This window comes from Schistocerca nitens, chromosome 1, assembly GCF_023898315.1.
Source record: "Schistocerca nitens isolate TAMUIC-IGC-003100 chromosome 1, iqSchNite1.1, whole genome shotgun sequence".
NCBI classification, from domain to species: domain Eukaryota; kingdom Metazoa; phylum Arthropoda; class Insecta; order Orthoptera; family Acrididae; genus Schistocerca; species Schistocerca nitens.
Window position 1 is genome coordinate 704946545 of NC_064614.1, and position 18867 is coordinate 704965411.

Here is an 18867-nt window from a genome sequence, read left to right on the forward strand (position 1 = left end):
AATCCCCAACCCGGCCGGGAATCGAACCCGGGACCCCGTGATCCAGAGGCAGCACTGCTAGCCACTAGACCACGAGCTGCGCGCTCTGTGACAAGGTGGCTTAGTGGCTAATGCACCTGCCTAGTAAGCAGGAGAGAGAGTTCGATTCTCAATCTTGGTACAAATTTTCGCTCACTGCTTCAATCTATACACACGAAATCACATCAGTAAGAGACCAGTAAAGTCTCTGAAATTGTGTCATTTCATTTCAAAAGATAATGTTTTACCTTTCTAAATGAGTCAGTTCTAAGAAATGTGAGGAAAAGAAGCAACTATTGATTTAACCAGGGCTGACAGGAGACTTAATAAAATTGATACCATGCCCCCAGCTCTTAAGAATTCTTTCAGGATTAAAACGTGCAGCACAACATGGCAGAAAATAGGAAGACACAAATTTGTGGCAATGTTGGTGTATGAATTGCAGGCAAAATGTACACGAGCCAAAATGTGTCTCAACAGGCAACTGGAAATGTGGAGTTCCTGTCTCTGGGGAAGAGACATAGTGTGTCAAATCAGGTAACAACAATCAACATACCGAGCGATGTGGCACAGTGGTTACCACACTGGACTTGCGACTGGGAGGACATGGTTTGTTCAGACCTGTGTGTGGCCATACTGATTTATGTTTTCCATGATTTCCATAAATCGCTTCACGCAAATGCCAGGACGGTTCCTTTGGAAGGAAATGGCTAACTTCCTTCCCCATCTTTACCTAATCTGACGGGACTGACAACCTCGCTGTTTGGTCCCCTACTCCAAATAAACCAATCAACCAGCATCAATGACTTCTATCAACAAGTCTTATGTCGAAAGGTTTTCAAATTTTATGAAAGAGGCGAGTTCCCCAAGACAGTGAAATTGCTCACTGTTAAGCGTGAAGTTACTGGGTTTAAAGGAAGTGCAAGATCACTGCAAAGAACATTGTAGAATATTGGATTTAACACTCTGACATCCAAGCCTGAGTACAGCTCGTGTTGCAAGCATGCTGCGAGCATCCCAAGCCCAAGCTCCACTCATCTTCCTCTGTTAGCAATGATCTCATTGTGTTCACAGGTTCTATTCACATCTGACAGGCTGTGAACTCTGCATGGTGCTGCCATCTCATAGATATTTCTGAAAATTTCACCATTCTCAAGTACAATCCTCACTTGTTAAAAACCACTACCCTGACACTTCGTGCTGCAGCTTTCAAAAATTTCTCCTTGTGCTATCAATGCAATTTCCGGTAAATATGTCAAAGTTTTTGATCAATACTGAGATTAGAAGCTTTTGAATAAAACGTTTGAAGATTCTGGGGCATTTTTGAAAGTGAATACATTGATTCTGCTTCCAAAAACAACTTTATTGCAGCATTACTGTTCCATTGTTCAACATTTTCTGGCTTGAGAAATCTGCTATGTAAGCTACATTTCCATTCTGTTTTCAAACGAAATTTCATCTCCAACAAGGTATCATATACTTCATACTAATCAAGATACTTCTTCAAATGTAGTTTAGAGCCACCATGGAAGAAAAGTCATTCTAGTGTTGAAAAATCTTCAGGAGCAGACTTAGGATGGATGGCATCAGACAAGCAACCATCATTGCCAGAGTTCAAAGGAGAGAGTGGATATGTTACAGAAGTGAATGACAGCTGCAGTCCTTTTGATATTTTTTAAAAATTTGTTTCCCTGAAACAAAAATAAAGCACATCAAGGAAGAAACTAACAAGCATGTGAAAAGCATTGCAAATAAAATGAGAAGATGCAATAACATGAAACCCACAAGCAAGTGGAGCACATGAACTGGGGTAAAACATCATGAAATGTATTTGTTTTTGCTGTTATAATCCATGTGTGTCAAGTAACGAAGCTGGCCATGGTCCTATACGTAAAATCAGACATTTCTTGAATCACTTGCTTTCTCAGTTTCCAGGATTGTTTTCTTATGAACAAAACCTTACCACTGATGAAGATGCCTGGGGATATGGCCGAAGATTTTTTTTCCACGTCTATATAAAAAATAAGCCTGACAAATATGGTATCAAGCTTTACCTTACGTGATTCAAAGACAGGGTATGTTTTATGCACTGAAGTTTACATGGATAAAGGGCAGGAAGACATTCAGTCACTGCTCTTTTTCAGAGACTTCTATCCTGCTACCTCAACAAGGGACATACCATTTACAAGGACAGATATTAACAGTTCACAAGCTGTTTCTAATTTTCTGTGGGAAAATAGGACAATGATTGTGGGAACATGTGTGCTGAACTGTAGAGGACTTTCTATACAAGGTGTAGTCAACAAAAAGCTAAAGAAAGTTGACTGTATATTTATGAGGAAGATATATTTGTTATGTCAGAACTGGATGGACACTAGATATGTTCTATACTTGTCAGCTCGCCACAAGCTGACAAAAACAAGTAGAGATTCATAGCAAAACTGAGATGACACACAAGATCAAACCCAATGCCATTCTACCCTACAATCTCAACAAGACAGGTGTAAAGAGGAACGATCAACTCACGTCTTAATATCTTTTCAAAAGATGGCAAATGAAATGTTGGAAGAAACTATTTTTCCACCTTTTTCTTATGGTCGTGATGAACAGTTTCATTTTCTACTAAAAAGTAGAAACAGGCTGGAAAAAGACTGTCATTTGGCAAACTGCTTCTGCAATTAGGTGAGGAGTTTCCAAAGAAAGGAGGTATACATCAAAATACTGCTACTCCCCAAAATGTGTGTAGCAACAGATTTCTGGGAAGCCATTTAGCTGATCAAATTCCTTCCACAGAAAAGGTGCATCCCACAAGTGTGTGCTAAGTTTCACAGAGAAAGCAAAACTATCCAGTGGAAAGTCTTCTAAAAAAGAGACAGTATGGTGGTGCCATAACTGTACAGTTCATAACTGTACAGTTTCACTACGCATTCCAGTGTGTTTTGAACGGTATTATAAAAGGATAAATTATTGTTAACTGTAGTTAAAAAATCTACACAGATTTCTTTTTTCACCAAATATGTATTGAAATTTAAACAAAATTATGTGCTAAATATGTAGTAAATGTGATTTATTTTGTAATTAGAATCTCCAACCAGAACATTTATCCATGTATGTACATAAGGTTGTAACAATGAAATGGTAAGCTCTTGAAGAGATGCCAAAAACGCATGGGATTCTGTTACATGCGTCCTGCGCAGCACCTGGAATTAAATATGTAAAATCTAATTATGGACAAACTTTTAATGGAGCATTTTGATACTGCTGTTGCTAGGATGATGCACAAAGTCAGATCAAAAGGAATGTCAACTGTGTATTATCCGTATGAGATTTGGGCAAATCAAAAGCACATTTGAAATTTTATTTGCCAAACAGAGGGACAAGGAGGCTTAGGAGTTACAGTGGGAAAAGGAGGGTGTCTTTTAATATGTCATGTTAGTTATGCTGTTGCCGATTTTGTGGCTGAAAGTAAACTTGTATTCCAATCAAAATCAAAAACAAACTCTGACTACCAATATGAAATGAAAACACTATTGTCTAGGAATCAGCTGTTGCCTTATTTGCATCCAGGCTCTGTGAGCCTCCCACTACAAATACAAGAAAAAGTGATATTCTTTCATGGCTGTGAAGCAATAATATACAACATATTGAAATACGAACAAGATCACAGCTGTTGCAGCTCATTAAGATTTCAAAAGGCAGCATTAAAAAACATGAAACTGATTCCACTGCTCTGCAATGTGGTCACAGGGCAATACAACTACATCCTTATCAATGCCCTCATAATCCCACAGAACTAGTGTGGGCAGAGGGGAAGAGAGATGTGGCAAACAAAAATACTATGTTTAAAGTATCTGATACTGAAAAATCAATCCATGAAGCAACAGACAATAACACCATTGTTGGTTTGGAAGCTTGCATATGTTACACTGACAAAATGCATGAAGATTACCAGAACAAGGTTGTAAAAAGATGAAATAATGGCTTCGTTAACTGTCAATCTGGCAGCCGCAGCCAAGAGACTCACGTTCCAAACGCAGCAACAGTGAAACATCTGAGTAAAAAGGTATGTGAGTGGAATGTACATTTATTTTGTAATTTACAGCACTTACTTTTCTGTCAAGCTGTCTGTGCAGTAGAAAGTACTTCAGATCATAATCTGTTTTGTAATGAAAATTTTAGTTTACTTATCTCCCTAGTTTGACAGCAAAATATTATAGTATAAAATGCTGTTCATCCTGCTGTAGATATTTCCGATATGATCTTGTTAATAAAGTAAGAGGCAACAGAAGGTCTAATCTGTTCTCTAAGGTGCAGTTTATTATACAACCCTTTCTGCAGTGTGAGAATCTGTATCACTGGTTTTTCTTCATGTCATTTAGCCTGGGAAAGATTAAATGCACATTCCATTCTGTAACATGACTCTCTTACATATTAGGTGCACTTAAATTTATTTATCATGAAACGGTTTGTAGCGCACAATGAATCTGATAGTAGTGAAGCAGGTTATAATTCAGCTATTGCAGCTACCCATAATGTAGCTGCTGTCTAAGCACTTTAGTTGATATTGCAGTATTTCTTGTGAGCTGTGCAGCGAGAGGCCATTAACTCTTTCTCTGTCTATAGTATTTTTAGAAGTGGAGCACACGCACACTAAAAGTTTGACACCAATGTCCAGCATAACAATACAATCAAACAATGAATAGCAGGTTTGTTTGACAATACTCTTTGCACACTGTAAGATATAGCTATAGATACAGATATAAAATAATGGGATTGATGCTGTCACAGAGTAAGCATGCAAGCACCTAAGATGAATGACTAGTAGCTGTGAAGCGTGAACCCTGCTTAGTTGAATGTGGCATATCTCTTGTCTGCAGATAAATCAATGTGGCCATGGCCTTCGTTTGTGTAAGAGCTGTTTTTTTTTAATTATTTTTTTTTATTTTACTTTTTTTTTATTACCGGAAAAAGTGATACGTGTAATAATAGAGTAATGAATTGTAATTTCACAATAAACTTGGGAAAACTCCTACTGCAGCCTATCTTTCACTAAAAGAAGTGTATGCCAAATACCATCCATCATGCATACAAGTTTTTGAGCATTTCCAGGATGGCTGAGATGACACTGAAAATGACTCATGCCCGGGATGCCGTTCAACATCAAAAATGGATGAAATAATTGAAAAAGTAGGTAATCTGATTTGAGCTGACCATCAGTTGGGTATTCAATTGATTGCTGAAACAATGGGAATTGACAAAGAACACGAAAATTGTCATGATCGACGAAATGGAAACTCATGATAATGTTTGTACCAACATATGTGATGAATCTTGGTGTTTCACTTACGACCCAGAAACTACATGCCAATCCATGCACTGGAAGGGCCCAACTTAACAGACTGCAAATCAAGATCCAAAGCAATGATGCTTTTCCCCCCCCTTGATATTCATGGCATTCTCCCTCTTCACCGAGTTCCTGAAGGTCTATCTATGATCAGCAGTTCTACTCTGTGTGTGTGTGTGTGGGGGGGGGGGGGGGGGAGACCGAATTGTGGAAGAACAAGCTGTGTGAGGAAACACACTGACTTACACTACATTGTCTGTTAAGAGGTTTCTAGTAAACGAAGTACAGCATCCCAGTGTTGGACCCTGCTTCTTACCTGCCTGGCCTAACATCATGTGAGTTCTGTCTATTCCCAAAGATGAACTCTGTATTAAATGGGAACAAGACTTCAGTCCATTGAAAAAGTTAAAGAAAAAGTGACATGCATCATCAATGAGCTCACAGAGGAACACTTAAAGCACTGTTTCCATCATCGTATGGAGTGGTGTAGCGATAGAGTAGGGGAGTATACTGTGGGTGAGAATAACTAAATACGTATGTTTTTGAAATAAAATATTTTACAGCAATAGTCGCTTTATTTTATAGTCACACCGCGTACCACTGTGACAGCACTTGTTCACAATGTAATGTATATCAAACCATGCTGCATCTAAAGAACTCTCTCTCTCTCCCTCCCCCATTTTCTTTTTGTAAAAAAACTAACATAATATGCCTTTTTGCAACTATGTAGCCAAGTTTACAAGACGACTTATCTAAGTCAAATTCTGTGTTATAAAAACTGGAAAGTTTTTACAACACTGTTATTTGTTTGTATTGTTCACAAAATTGCAGAAATTAATGTCTAATAACTCATTCATCCTCCTGCCTCTGTAAATGAGTGGTCAATGCAACTTACTGTGATGCAGGGGACCCAGGTTCGATTCCTTATACTGCCAGGAGTGGTAAAGGGTGCACGCAGCCTTGCGAGGCCAACTGAGGAGCTACTCGACCAGCTAGTAGCCATTCCAAAGTTAAGAAACCAAACAGTGCCACGAGAGCAGTGTGCTGACCACATGTTCCTCCATGCCACATCTGATGAAGCCAGTGGTAAGAGAACGGAAACCAGTGGTAGGAGAATGACAATCGGCTGGTCAGCCCTATTGACCCATCTAGGGCCAGAAAGTGAGCTTTACTGATTTTAACCCATTTATCTACATAGGCAATGCGATGCTTATTTTGTGCATCCTGATTCCTCTTCTCTGGGAAGATATTGGGATTCCAATCAGCTCCACGTAACACACCTCCTCAAAAAATTGGCACACTGCTTGTATTTTGTCATCTTTTCCATTAGCACTGTCCCTCCTGTTTCCTTCTGACAGTCAATAAATTTAACAACAATAACAGCAAATCACTGCCCACACTCCATGATCAATTTCTGTACCGTGAGGTAATAACCCACAATAGTCAAAACTGGTGTACTCGGCTGTACTTACTCATGTGACCCAGTTAGTTTCCAATAAGAGATGATCTATGATTGACTTTGTTGAGTAATAATTATAGTTATTCTCATATAACATCTCAGATCTACATAACTGAATCACACAGTAATTGAGTATGTTTTGCAAGATTTTTTAATAGGTTTAGTTCCTGTTCATAAGTAAGAGAGGGCCTGTAGGCCCTTATCCGATCAGGCTAAATAAAACAACAAATAAAATAAACGTATTAAATACTTAAGAAGTAAATAATCTAAAAAAATTAACTGCAGTCAAATATTAAAAACAAAAAATTCTATTTATGAGGTGGGCAAAGTCTGATATAAACAAACAAAATTTGACAGACATTAAGTTCCTTCATCCAATACAAAGGGAATATTGTGACTACACAACAGATTTTGACAGAAAAATCAGTTGGTACCATATACAACCCCCCACGAACCATGGACCTTGCCGTTGGTGGGGAGGCTTGCGTGCCTCAGCGATACAGATGGCCGTACCGTAGGTGCAACCACAACGGAGGGGTATCTGCTGAGAGGCCAGACAAACATGTGGTTCCTGAAGAGGGGCAGCAGCCTTTTCAGTAGTTGCAGGGGCAACAGTCTGGATGATTGACTGATCTGGCCTTGTAACATTAACCAAAACGGCATTGCTGTGCTGGTACTGCGAACGGCTGAAAGCAAGGGTACTACAGCCGTAATTTTTCCCGAGGACATGCAGCTTTACTGTATGATTAAATGATGATGGCGTCCTCTTGGGTAAAATATTCCGGAGGTAAAATAGTCCCCCATTCGGATCTCCGGGCGGGGACTACTCAAGAGGACGTCGTTATCAGGAGAAAGAAAACTGGCGTTCTACGGATCGGAGCGTGGAATGTCAGATCACTTAATCAGGCAGGTAGGTTAGAAAATTTAAAAAGGGAAATGGATAGGTTAAAGTTAGATATAGTGGGAATTAGTGACATTCGGTGGCAGGAGGAACAAGACTTTTGGTCAGGTGATTACAGGGTTATAAATACAAAATCAAATAGGTGTAATGCAGGAGTAGGTTTAATAATGAATAAAAAAATAGGAGTGCGGGTTAGCTACTACAAACAGCATAATGAACGCATTATTGTGGCCAAGATAGACACAAAGCCCATGCCTACTACAGTAGTACAAGTTTATTTGCCAACTAGCTCTGCAGATGATGAAGAAATTGATGAAATGTATGACGAGATAAAAGAAATTATTCAGGTAGTGAAGGGAGACGAAAATTTAATAGTCATGGGTGACTGGAATTCGTCAGTAGGAAAAGGGAGAGAAGGAAACATAGTAGGTGAATATGGATTGGGGGGGGGGGGGGGGGGGGAAGAAATAAAAGAGGAAGCCACCTTGTAGAATTTTGCACAGAGCATAACTTAATCATAGCTAACACTTGGTTCAAGAATCATAAAAGAAGGTTGTATACCTGGAAGAATCCTGGAGATACTAATAGGTATCAGATAGATTATATAATGGTAAGACAGAGATTTAGGAACCAGGTTTTAAATTGTAAAACATTTCCAGGGGAAGATGTGGATTCTGAGCACAATCTATTGGTTATGATCTGCAGATTGAAACTGAAGAAACTGCAAAAAGGTGGGAATTTAAGGAGATGGGACCTGGATAAACTGACTAAACCATAGGTTGTACAGAGTTTCAGGGAGAGCATAAGGGAACAATTGACAGGAATGGGGGAAAGAAATACAGTGGAAGAAGAATGGGTAGCTCTGAGGGATGAAGTAGTGAAGGCAGCAGAGGACCAAGTAGGTAAAAAGACGAGGGCTAATAGAAATCCTTGGGTAACAGAAGAAATATTGAATTTAATTGATGAAAGGAGAAAATATAAAAATGCAGTAAATGAAGCAGGCAAAAAGGAATACAAACGTCTCAAAAATGAAATCGACAGGAAGTGCAAAATGGCTAAGCAGGGAAGGCTAGAGGACAAATGTAAGGATGTAGAGGCTTGTCTCACTAGGGGTAAGATAGATACTGCCTACAGGAAAATTAAAGAGACCTTTGGAGAGAAGAGAACCACTTGTACGAATATCAAGAGCTCAGATGGCAACCCAGTTCTAAGCAAAGAAGGGAAGGCAGAAAGGTGGAAGGAGTATATAGAGGGTTTATACAAGGGCAAAGTACTTGAGGACAATATTATGGAAATGGAAGAGGATGTAGATGAAGACGAAATGGGAGATAAGATACTGCGTGAAGAGTTTGACAGAGCACTGAAAGACCTGAGTCGAAACAAGGCCCCGGGAGTAGACAACATTCCATTAGAACTACTGATGGCCTTGGGAGAGCCAGTCATGACAAAACTCTACCATCTGGTGAACAAGATGTATGCGATAGGCGAAATACCCTCAGACTTCAAGAAGAATATAATAATTCCAATCCCAAAGAAAGCAGGTGTTGACAGATGTGAAAATTACCAAACTATCAGTTTAATAAGTCACAGCTGCAAAATACTAATGCGAATTCTTTACAGACGAATGGAAAAACTGGTAGAAGTGGACCTCGGGGAAGATCAGTCTGGATTCCGTAGAAATGTTGGAACACGTGAGGCAATACTAACCTTACACTTATCTTAGAAGAAAGATTAAGAAAAGGCAAACCTACGTTTCTAGCATTTGTAGACTTAGAGAAAGCTTTTGACAATGTTAACTGGAATACTCTTTTTCAAATTCTGAAGGTGGCAGGGGTAAAATACAGGGAGTGAAAGGCTATTTACAATTTGTACAGAAAGCAGATGGCAGTTGTAAGAGTCTAGGGGCATGAAATGGAAGCAGTGGTTGGGAAAGGAGTGAGACAGGGTTGTAGCCTCTCCCCGATGCTATTCAATCTGTATATTGAGCAAGCAGAAAAGGAAACAAAAGAAAAATTCAGAGTACGTATTAAAATTCATGGAGAAGAAGTAAAAACTTTGAGGTTCGCCAATGACATTGTAATTCTGTCAGACACAGCAAAAGACTTGGAAGAGCAGTTGAACGGAATGGACGGTGTCTTGAAAGGAGGATATAAGATGAACATCAACAAAAGCAAAACGAGGATAATGGAATGTAGTCAAATTAAATCGGGTGATGCCGAGGGAATTAGATTAGGAAATGAGACACTTAAAGTAGTAAAGGAGTTTTGCTATTTAGGGAGTAAAATAACTGATGATGGTTGAAGTAGAGAGGATATAAAATGTAGACTGGCAATGGCAAGGAAATCGTTTCTGAAGAAGAGAAATTTGTTAACATCGAGTATTGATTTAAGAGTCAAGTCGTTTCTGAAAGTATTTGTATTGAGTGTAGCCATGTATGGAAGTGAAACATGGACAATAAATAGTTTAGACAAGAAGAGAATATAAGCTTTCGAAATGTGGTGCTACAGAAGAATGCTGAAGATTAGATGGGTAGATCACATAACTAATGAGGAGGTATTGAATAGAATTGGGGAGAAGAGGAGTTTGTGGCACAACTTGACCAGAAGAAGGGATCGGTTGGTAGGACATGTTCTGAGGCATCAAGGGATCACCAATTTAGTACTGGAGGGCAGCGTGGAGGGTAAAAATCGTAGAGGGAGACCAAGAGATGAATACACAAGGCAGATTCAGAAGGATGTAGGCTGCAGTAGTTACTGGGATATGAAGAAGCTTGCACAGGATAGAGTAGCATGGAGAGCTGCATCAAACCAGTCCCAGGACTGAAGACCACAACAACAACAACAACAACAACAACCGTATACAAAAAAGAACGTATCCTAAATGACTTGGCTGCCTAATCCTCAAACTGTTGTTTTCTTTTCCTCCAATGGTTATCATCTCTATTTCTGCATGAAGAAACAACCAGCCCAGAAAGAACTTGTTTCTGTCTCCTTTTCCTTTTCATTGGCAACTGTCTGCTGGAACCTGCCGAGACTACCCTTCTTCAACACCAGGCTTCATTTATCTTTCTTGCACGTATTATTGTTTAGCAAGTACCTATGCAATACTTGTACAGGTAATTCCGATTTTGATCTAATTATTTACTTTTAACATTACTTTGAATTTTGGTGTTTCCATAAAAGCTCCATAATCTCTATACAACAATAGAAAACGGTGAAAAGCTGCCCATACTGTTGCAGTAAGCATAAAACTAAATTTTGTATCCATATCAACAGATAGACAATAGTCATGGTGATACAATAAAGCATGTCCCATCTTCTCAGCACCCAGCATTATTGTTGAAATAGTGATGTAACATCCAGAAAACAACCTGAAGATGAACCTGAAAAGGTCCGAAAACCGGTTCATGGAATAATAAATAACTATTCAAAATGGTGACTGGTTGCAGTTTTATGTATTTACAGTATTTACATTCAAGTGTGAAAATTATTTTTAACCTGTTCCATTGAACAGACTTGACCTCAAACCTTTCTATGCAATTGGGAATGAATTTTTCTTCTGGGATCATAATTAAACATGTAAAATGTAACACTGCGACTTTTCTAGATTATAGCTGATGGCTAAGAATTGAAAACTAATGTTACAACTGTCTATTATTTTACTCTGATACATTACAATGTCACGAAAAAATACACAATTTACATGCATCTTGCCAACCAGCTAACAAAATATTTATTTACTATTTACAATGTAAAATATACCTTTTTAGCTGCAGCTTTTTTCCACTTCCTTTCTTGGGCAAAGTCAGCAGCTAACCACACCATCTCTTCTATTAAATAGTCCCAATGTGCTTTTGCTCGAGGTGGCTCCTGAACTTTTGGAAGACGTTTTTCTGACCACAGACCTTCTTTCTGCAGTTCTAGTATCCTCTGCATGACATATGCTTCCTTTAAAATGATATTTTGTTTTAGAAATCACATTCTCTCCAACACAGTGGAAGAAAACAATGAACTGTTTGTATATAAATGGGCTGTTCAGTAAAAAATGATCATAATTTTTTTCTTTTATTTTCTTTTTCTTTTTGATAACATACCGTCACTCATCCTTATAATTTTGATGATCCCTTTCAAAATAGTCTCCTTTCGATGTGATGCACTTATTCCAGCATTTCTATCATTCTGCAAAGACATGCTGGAAACCAGTTTTTAAAGGTCCTTCAGAACTGCCTCCATAACCTTCACTTCTGCCTCTGATGATTGAAAATGCCTCCAAAGAAGGTGTTTCTTTAGGTTATGGAATAGAAAAGTCACATGGGACTAAATCTGGACTAGATGGAGGGTGAAGCATGCACTTCACATTGACTTTTCAAAATATTCCGTAACAACATTTGCAATATGCAGCTGTGCATCATTGTGGTACAGTATCCAGCCTGTTTCATGGATATATGGTCTTTTTGCAACTGTTACAAATTTGAAAAGTGTTCAGGACATTACTGTAGTACCGTTCAGCTATTGATGTGTGTGCTGATACAACATGCCAATAAAACTTTCCATTCATACAAAAAAGATGATGTAACTTCCACAGCAAACCAACCACTTTTGCATATTTGGGGGGGGGGGGGGGGGGGGGGGATTTCCACACTGAGTCTTGCTGTTTATTTACAGAATCAAAATCATGTAGCCAAGTTTCATCCGAAATTATTGCCTTTGAAAGAAACTCTAGATCTTCCTCTAACATTAACTTCAACTGTATACACACCTGTACGCGCATGTCTTTTTGTTTGGGAATCAGTAGCCTTGGAACCCACCATGCACAAACAAGGCTCGTGTATAACTTCTTATTTTTATTTGACACTGTAATAGTGAAGCCATAGTCACAGTACATATTTTTTTCCTTTAAAAAAGGGGTTACATTACTGGTTTCAATGAAGTACGTTGTCATTTTCAAATGAAAAACATCAATTGAAGAATATATAATGGGAATCATGACCATACATCTCTCAACAGTTACGAGAAATAATGAGACCAGGCAACTGAGGCAATGGTGGTATAACCAAGTCACTACAATTTATGCCCATGCTTGCCCAACTGTTCATTCCATGTCCTAATGTAGAATAGACAAAAACCACACCAGGGTAAAAATTGCCAAGAATTCTTGCAATGTGTCCTGCTGTGACACAACAATTGTATGCCTGGTCTCTTCATTTGTCATAATCGTGGCCAGATGTATGGCCATATTTCCCATTGTATATTCTCCAACTGGTGTTTTACATTTGAAAATGACGATGTAGTTCATTGAAACCAGTAATGTAACTCCTTTTTTTAAAAGAAAAAAATTTTTATGTCCTGTGACTATGGCTTCACTATTATAGTGCTAAATAAACATTTAAGTTATATTATGGTCACACTTCTCACAACAATTATGTCAGAATATAGATGTGTAACTTTTCTGTCGCCAATTTGTGGGTGGCATGCAATGATATTTTCAATATTTCAGGAAGTGTTTTTCAGGCAATTCATTGATCCTCTCCCACTGTGACAGCAGCATTTTGGTGCTTTCTTTCCTAAGAGCAGCAACTAGAGTGCCAGATACACCTTTCTTTGAAATTGACTGCCTCCCCTCTTCAAAAAAATTTAAAGCATTTTCAAGCTGTGCTGCAGTGTATAATAGACTCTCCATAGGCTTCCTTACAATGGGCTGCAGCTGAAGATCTATTTAGATAAAAGCAGAATTTCAAAGCAGTATATTTGTTCATCGTGCGTCACCTCCACTGGTGCAGTTAGCGATACTGGAAGTATCTCAGTTTGCCCGCTTCTCACAAATGGAAACTAGAAGTGCCAACAATGAAACTAGTATGGCATGTTTGCTACACATTAAAGTAACAGAATATTGTAAGATTAAATTCTAGTGCGAGAAATTATGGCCATAAAAATTTATGGTCATTCTTTATTGAACAGCCCTTGTATAATATGCTATTAATGAATATATCTAAAAACAAAGATGATGTGACTTACCAAACGAAAGCACTGGCAGGTCGATAGACACACAAACAAACACAAACATACACACAAAAATTCAAGCTTTTGCAACAAACTGTTGCCTCATCAGGAAAGAGGGAAGGAGAGGGAAAGACGAAAGGATGTGGGTTTTAAGGGAGAGGGTAAGGAGTCATTCCAATCCCATGTCAAGACTGAAGACCACAACAAAAACAACAACAACAACAACAAGCATAAAAAGGTATCGAGATAGGAAATGTTTGAATTCACCAAGCTGATGTGGTTTGCCACAGATTTTAAACTTTTTTCGTTTAATTACAAATTTTACATTCAGCAAAATGGGTTAGCTACGGGTTCAAGTATTTTAGGCACAGTGGCAGATATTTTTACTAATAATCTGGAAGAAATTAAAAATCTGATGATCCTTTAACTGTAGCAATACCCCGGCATTATCCATCACACACTATTAAAAAAAAGTTGTTGAATTATATTAACACCATAGTTTTTTAAAGAGTTACTATAGTTCAATTCTTTTATCTTGGCAGCTCGCGCATGCCCGCCCAGACGCGCGAGATTGCTGCGTTGCTAGTTTCAAACGACGCACGCACCAATAGAAGCAGCGCCATAGTATAGTATAGTTCGCAAACTTACGTTTAGGGGGGAGCGCGCAGTTCATGAAGTAAAGCCACCACGGCTTCATTAAACCTTTCGCTGCTACAGAGACGTGCTCCCCGCATTCCGCGCTGTGCGCGATTTTGTCACTGCACTGCTCGCCTGTGCAGACACATCGTGTTCCGACTGCTTTGACAGTCTTATCATTCGATTCCACAAAAACTATTTGGCCCAAAAATTAGATTTTTACACATCTTCTTGACTGATACATTCCCCCCATAAATGACTTAATTTTGTTTCGATATTCAACGCAGTTATTATGCAGCATTAAATATAGTAAACCACTGCACGAAATTTTGAAGAGTTTGCAGAGGTAAAAGTCCATAGAGCATACTTTCCGTATGGTCGATTTTAGTTGTCACAATGTTGACAATGAAATGTGGACAAGATACCTAAATTTCATATAAAATTTACTCTATAACAATATCTCATTTAAGTACCACATAGGTGTCGTATGTAATATTGAGAAATATTCCGTCTTTCGCGACTGTAACAAAAGTTTTATTTACACTGAGCACGTTTGGCTTTATTTTAAATAAAGAGCCAAAGCACTAGAAATTTCAAAAAATTGCATTCAAACGAATATAATTCGTGAAGTAATGCACTTCGATATTGTTTTTAAATAATGAAAATATTACGCTTCACACAAGGTTTGAACTCATAACCTTTCGCGTAGAAGCCCATCACCTTAACCGTTATGCTATCGCAACTCGTTTGACTGCAGAACCCCATGAAGACTAACAAGTCACGCAAAATACTGACAAACACTGCTGGTATGACTACGAATTACTCACGCTTCGTCGAAGTACAATAGGAAATAAACAATTACCGCTGTTCTTTATTGCGAAAAAGCGGTTCGTGTGATTGATACAAACACCTTTCCTTGCTATCGCCTGAATTAGGAGTCTTATTGCTTGTTTGGTTTAATTAATTAATAGAATATGAAGCAATTGGTATAAAGAATGCTTTTTCCAAACTTTCTATAAAATAAAGTCTGCTATCAAGACATTGCTTTTGTTCTATTACTTTATTTATGACTGAATGTTTCTAAAACTGAAGACACTCGTCCATGCTCTGCACTGCAGTCGAGATCTGGCAACGTCATTCTCTGTTCATTGGCTGCCTGTGTTTTGTGACGTCAGATGCGCAGAACGGACCTAAACTCGGCCGCCAACATAAATGACGCGCACTTTAGTGTACAAGTATAAGTATGGTCCAGAACCTGAAAGTACCTTATAGCACACTCTTAGCAATGTCAACAGATTTTCAATAATATGTACAACTGACTTTACACACAAAAAAATCATTCATTGTTGTTGAAGTTTACTGTCGACTTATTTTTTAAAGGCATGTTGATGTACAAGTGTGGCCCTGAACCTGGAAATAATGAATACAACATTCACTGGGGAAAGTGACATCTGCTATTGAGACTTAAATTTTTGCGTTAAGTTTAAATGAAAAATTGGAGACATATATGGAATCTGGTAAAAGAATCCATTAAAAACAATGAAGCTTTTTTTCAGTTTTTTTAAAAGTAAGTGATCAGATTAAAATACTTACAAAAGGTGGGCATAAAGTAGACCTCCCATCCCGCAGTATCACAGAGGTTAACGAAACAGGTAACGTATTACATACACTACACAGACAACATTTCACTTCTCATAGGTGGAACTGAAGAAAACACTTATAAAATAGTTTGTAAATTTAACGGGAGTTTGTAAATTTAATGGGTTCCAAAAAAAAAAAAAATTTCACTGCAGACCTCGAAAATAATGACCGTGTTTCCTTCTTGGACCCTGAGATACATGAAGCAAGTCTTGCTACTCTATAAGGAAGTAGCATTTAGAAGCTTGGTGAACAGTCAATAGTGTTCCAATTCACAGATAGAAGTAAATAACTGATATGATGTGAAGATTATCTGTAGGGGCCAGAAGAAATGGGAAGATGAAACAGCAAAGGATAAGAAACTGGCAAACATTTTTTAACCATGCAACATCCAGCTGGCATTCCCAGCAGCAGATTTAATAGGATATAGTTTATTTATGAAGTTGGCAAAAGTATAAGTAAATCTGAACAGGTCGATGTTTATCAAATACAGCACTCATGGTGTGAAGTGAAATATATAGAAACAACTGGTACAAAATTTTCGACAAGATGTAAGGAGCATGAAGAGACTTTTAGACTGGGCAACTATGGAAGATCTGTGGTTGAGGACTTAATGTCCACATAATTTCATTTGTTTTGAAACTTGGGACTTGGGGCATTTTTGAAGTTCATGTCTGTGTAGGATTAACTTCGACAGCTAGATGATGGACGCTCAACCCCCAAAACTCTTTGCTGAGGGTTATATTCCTAATATTAGTGATTGTAAGCTGAAGTTTTTATAACAATTATCTCAATATTATCACCTTCAGTCTTCAGGTGGACATTATTAGAATCTTTACCAATGTGTTGACCAATTCAAAAGCAGCCAAACAAGTGCGAACAATGAAGAAAGAGCAGGACCATCCACTACTGATGGCAACATTGTGCAAGTCTCTGACCTTACTTTGAATAACCAATGAGTGAGTGTTGATGAAGTGGCAAGCCAAATGCAAACTAGTCTGGGTTCTGCATACATGATCATCCATAACTGGCTCAGCTTTAGTAATATCTGTGAACAATGCATCCCAAAACAACTTAACGTGCAAGGACCAATTAAGTAATACTACCTGGAAAAAGGGTCAACAGTAAATGTTACAGTGATTTGCTTTACAAGCCAAAGCCTGCAATTTTAGACAATTGTTGAGGTTTACTGTCAAATGATTTTCTTTCCTTGCCCAACGAAGCATGCCCATACACATTACTGCCCACACTTCTCAGAATATGAATTTCAACATAATGGAACATCCTGAATACGATATTCATATTGTCCATTCAGATTTCCATTTTTTTTTTTTTTTTTTTTTTTGGGTCCATTTAGAGAAGGTTTAAGAGCCTGTCGATTTACTTCCTTTTTTTTCTGAAGGAATTGGAAAGGCTGTGCAACAGTGGACCAATTACACTGAAAAGCAGGTTGACTAGGTTGCAAAATGTCATCATAAATTTTGTACTGTTGTATTAAATCAGAACATATGTAGTGCATATGCTTTATGACTTGCCCTCATGAATTCATTCTTTCAATAATCTAATTCTGATCACTACTATTGGTACACTTCTCCAGAATAAAAATATGTACCAATGAAATAAGACTAAAAATTGTGTGTTCAATTTCCCCATAGGGTAGCATATTTCCTACAATGGAATAACATCACACATAAGGAAGAATATAGTTCATATTATGCATACCTGTTTTGCCTTTTCAGCTATTTGTTCCTGGCTTCCAATTGAATTATCATAAAGAGCAGAGATAGAATGTTGCCGTGCATGAAATCGAGGTGCCACATTTACAGTAGATGTTTTATGCTTCACAACAGAACTTGGAGGTAAGCTTCTCTCTGCTGTAGTCTGTGACGATAAGCGCAGACTACTACTCACAGAGTTTGTTCCAGTTGTAGCGGTGGTTGTGTCATTTGTAACAAATGGCGTGCTAACTGTAAAGTCACAATTTCCATGGAATTAATACTGTATAAAATATAATAATAATCAGTCAGAACACAACCATTAAAAATTAAAAGCAGAAAGTAACCAGTTACAGAAGTCCTTAGCTTCTTTTAATCAGTATGAGAAGTTCTAATCATTATTGTATCAAATCTCTCTTCATTTCATTTTTAGGGAAATTTTACTATCTTCATATTACTAACATTTGATGCAAAATCATTTCAAGTGTATCAATCAAACTGTCTTCCACATATGTTGGGCACTACAGACCAGATCTTGAATGACTGTAGTATTAAATCTCGTTTCTCAGATAAATGATGACACAGCTTTCTTTTTAGAGCAAGGGTAATAAACTTGTACTAATGTTTGTAAATTAAGATTTTTTTTTCACGCTGTATGTATTTCAGTTGCATGATGTATACTGAAGAGTCTCCAGTACATTAATTCAATGCTTTATGTATGTAACTAATGAGATAATAAAATTCTCTTCACAGAAATAGTATACATGTACAAGATCAGTCCCCTACACCTTTCTGCAAAACATCTACACAACATAAATTGAAGTCCCCCGCCACGTTTTCCTGTCTGTGTGTGAATTACTGTAGGGATTTTGATACGGTTCTCACTAATAGATTGATTTATAAGGAAGATTTGTGAAAATAATTTACAACTGTTACACCTGACAAGTTATCCAGCCATACATACTTATACCCAAAGTAAATTAGGAAAAATAGGTGAAATAATTTATAAAGTTTTCAAACTTTCGGAAAATACTCACAGTGGACGTAGTAGTATCAGGCATAAAAGTTCCCTCACCTACTGGGTGAGCATCATCCACCACAACCCCTAATTCAATTTTTTTTTCTACCTTTTCTTCCAATTTTTATAAAAATCGCTT

At 37.9% G+C, this 18867-nt stretch overlaps 1 protein-coding gene across 3 annotated transcripts in view; it reads right to left on the reverse strand.

Annotated features, from left to right (window-relative positions):
• LOC126259706 (helicase domino) overlaps positions 1 to 18867 on the reverse strand; it is a 444931-nt gene that overhangs the window by 392833 nt on the left and 33231 nt on the right. For all 3 annotated transcript variants that reach the window (XM_049956690.1, XM_049956698.1, XM_049956682.1), the window contains exons 4-5: positions 17718 to 17962; positions 11484 to 11669 (exon numbers count right to left, since the gene is read on the reverse strand). In XM_049956690.1, coding sequence (XP_049812647.1) covers positions 11484 to 11669; positions 17718 to 17962 — 431 coding nt within the window. The remainder of the gene's footprint in view (positions 1 to 11483; positions 11670 to 17717; positions 17963 to 18867) is intronic.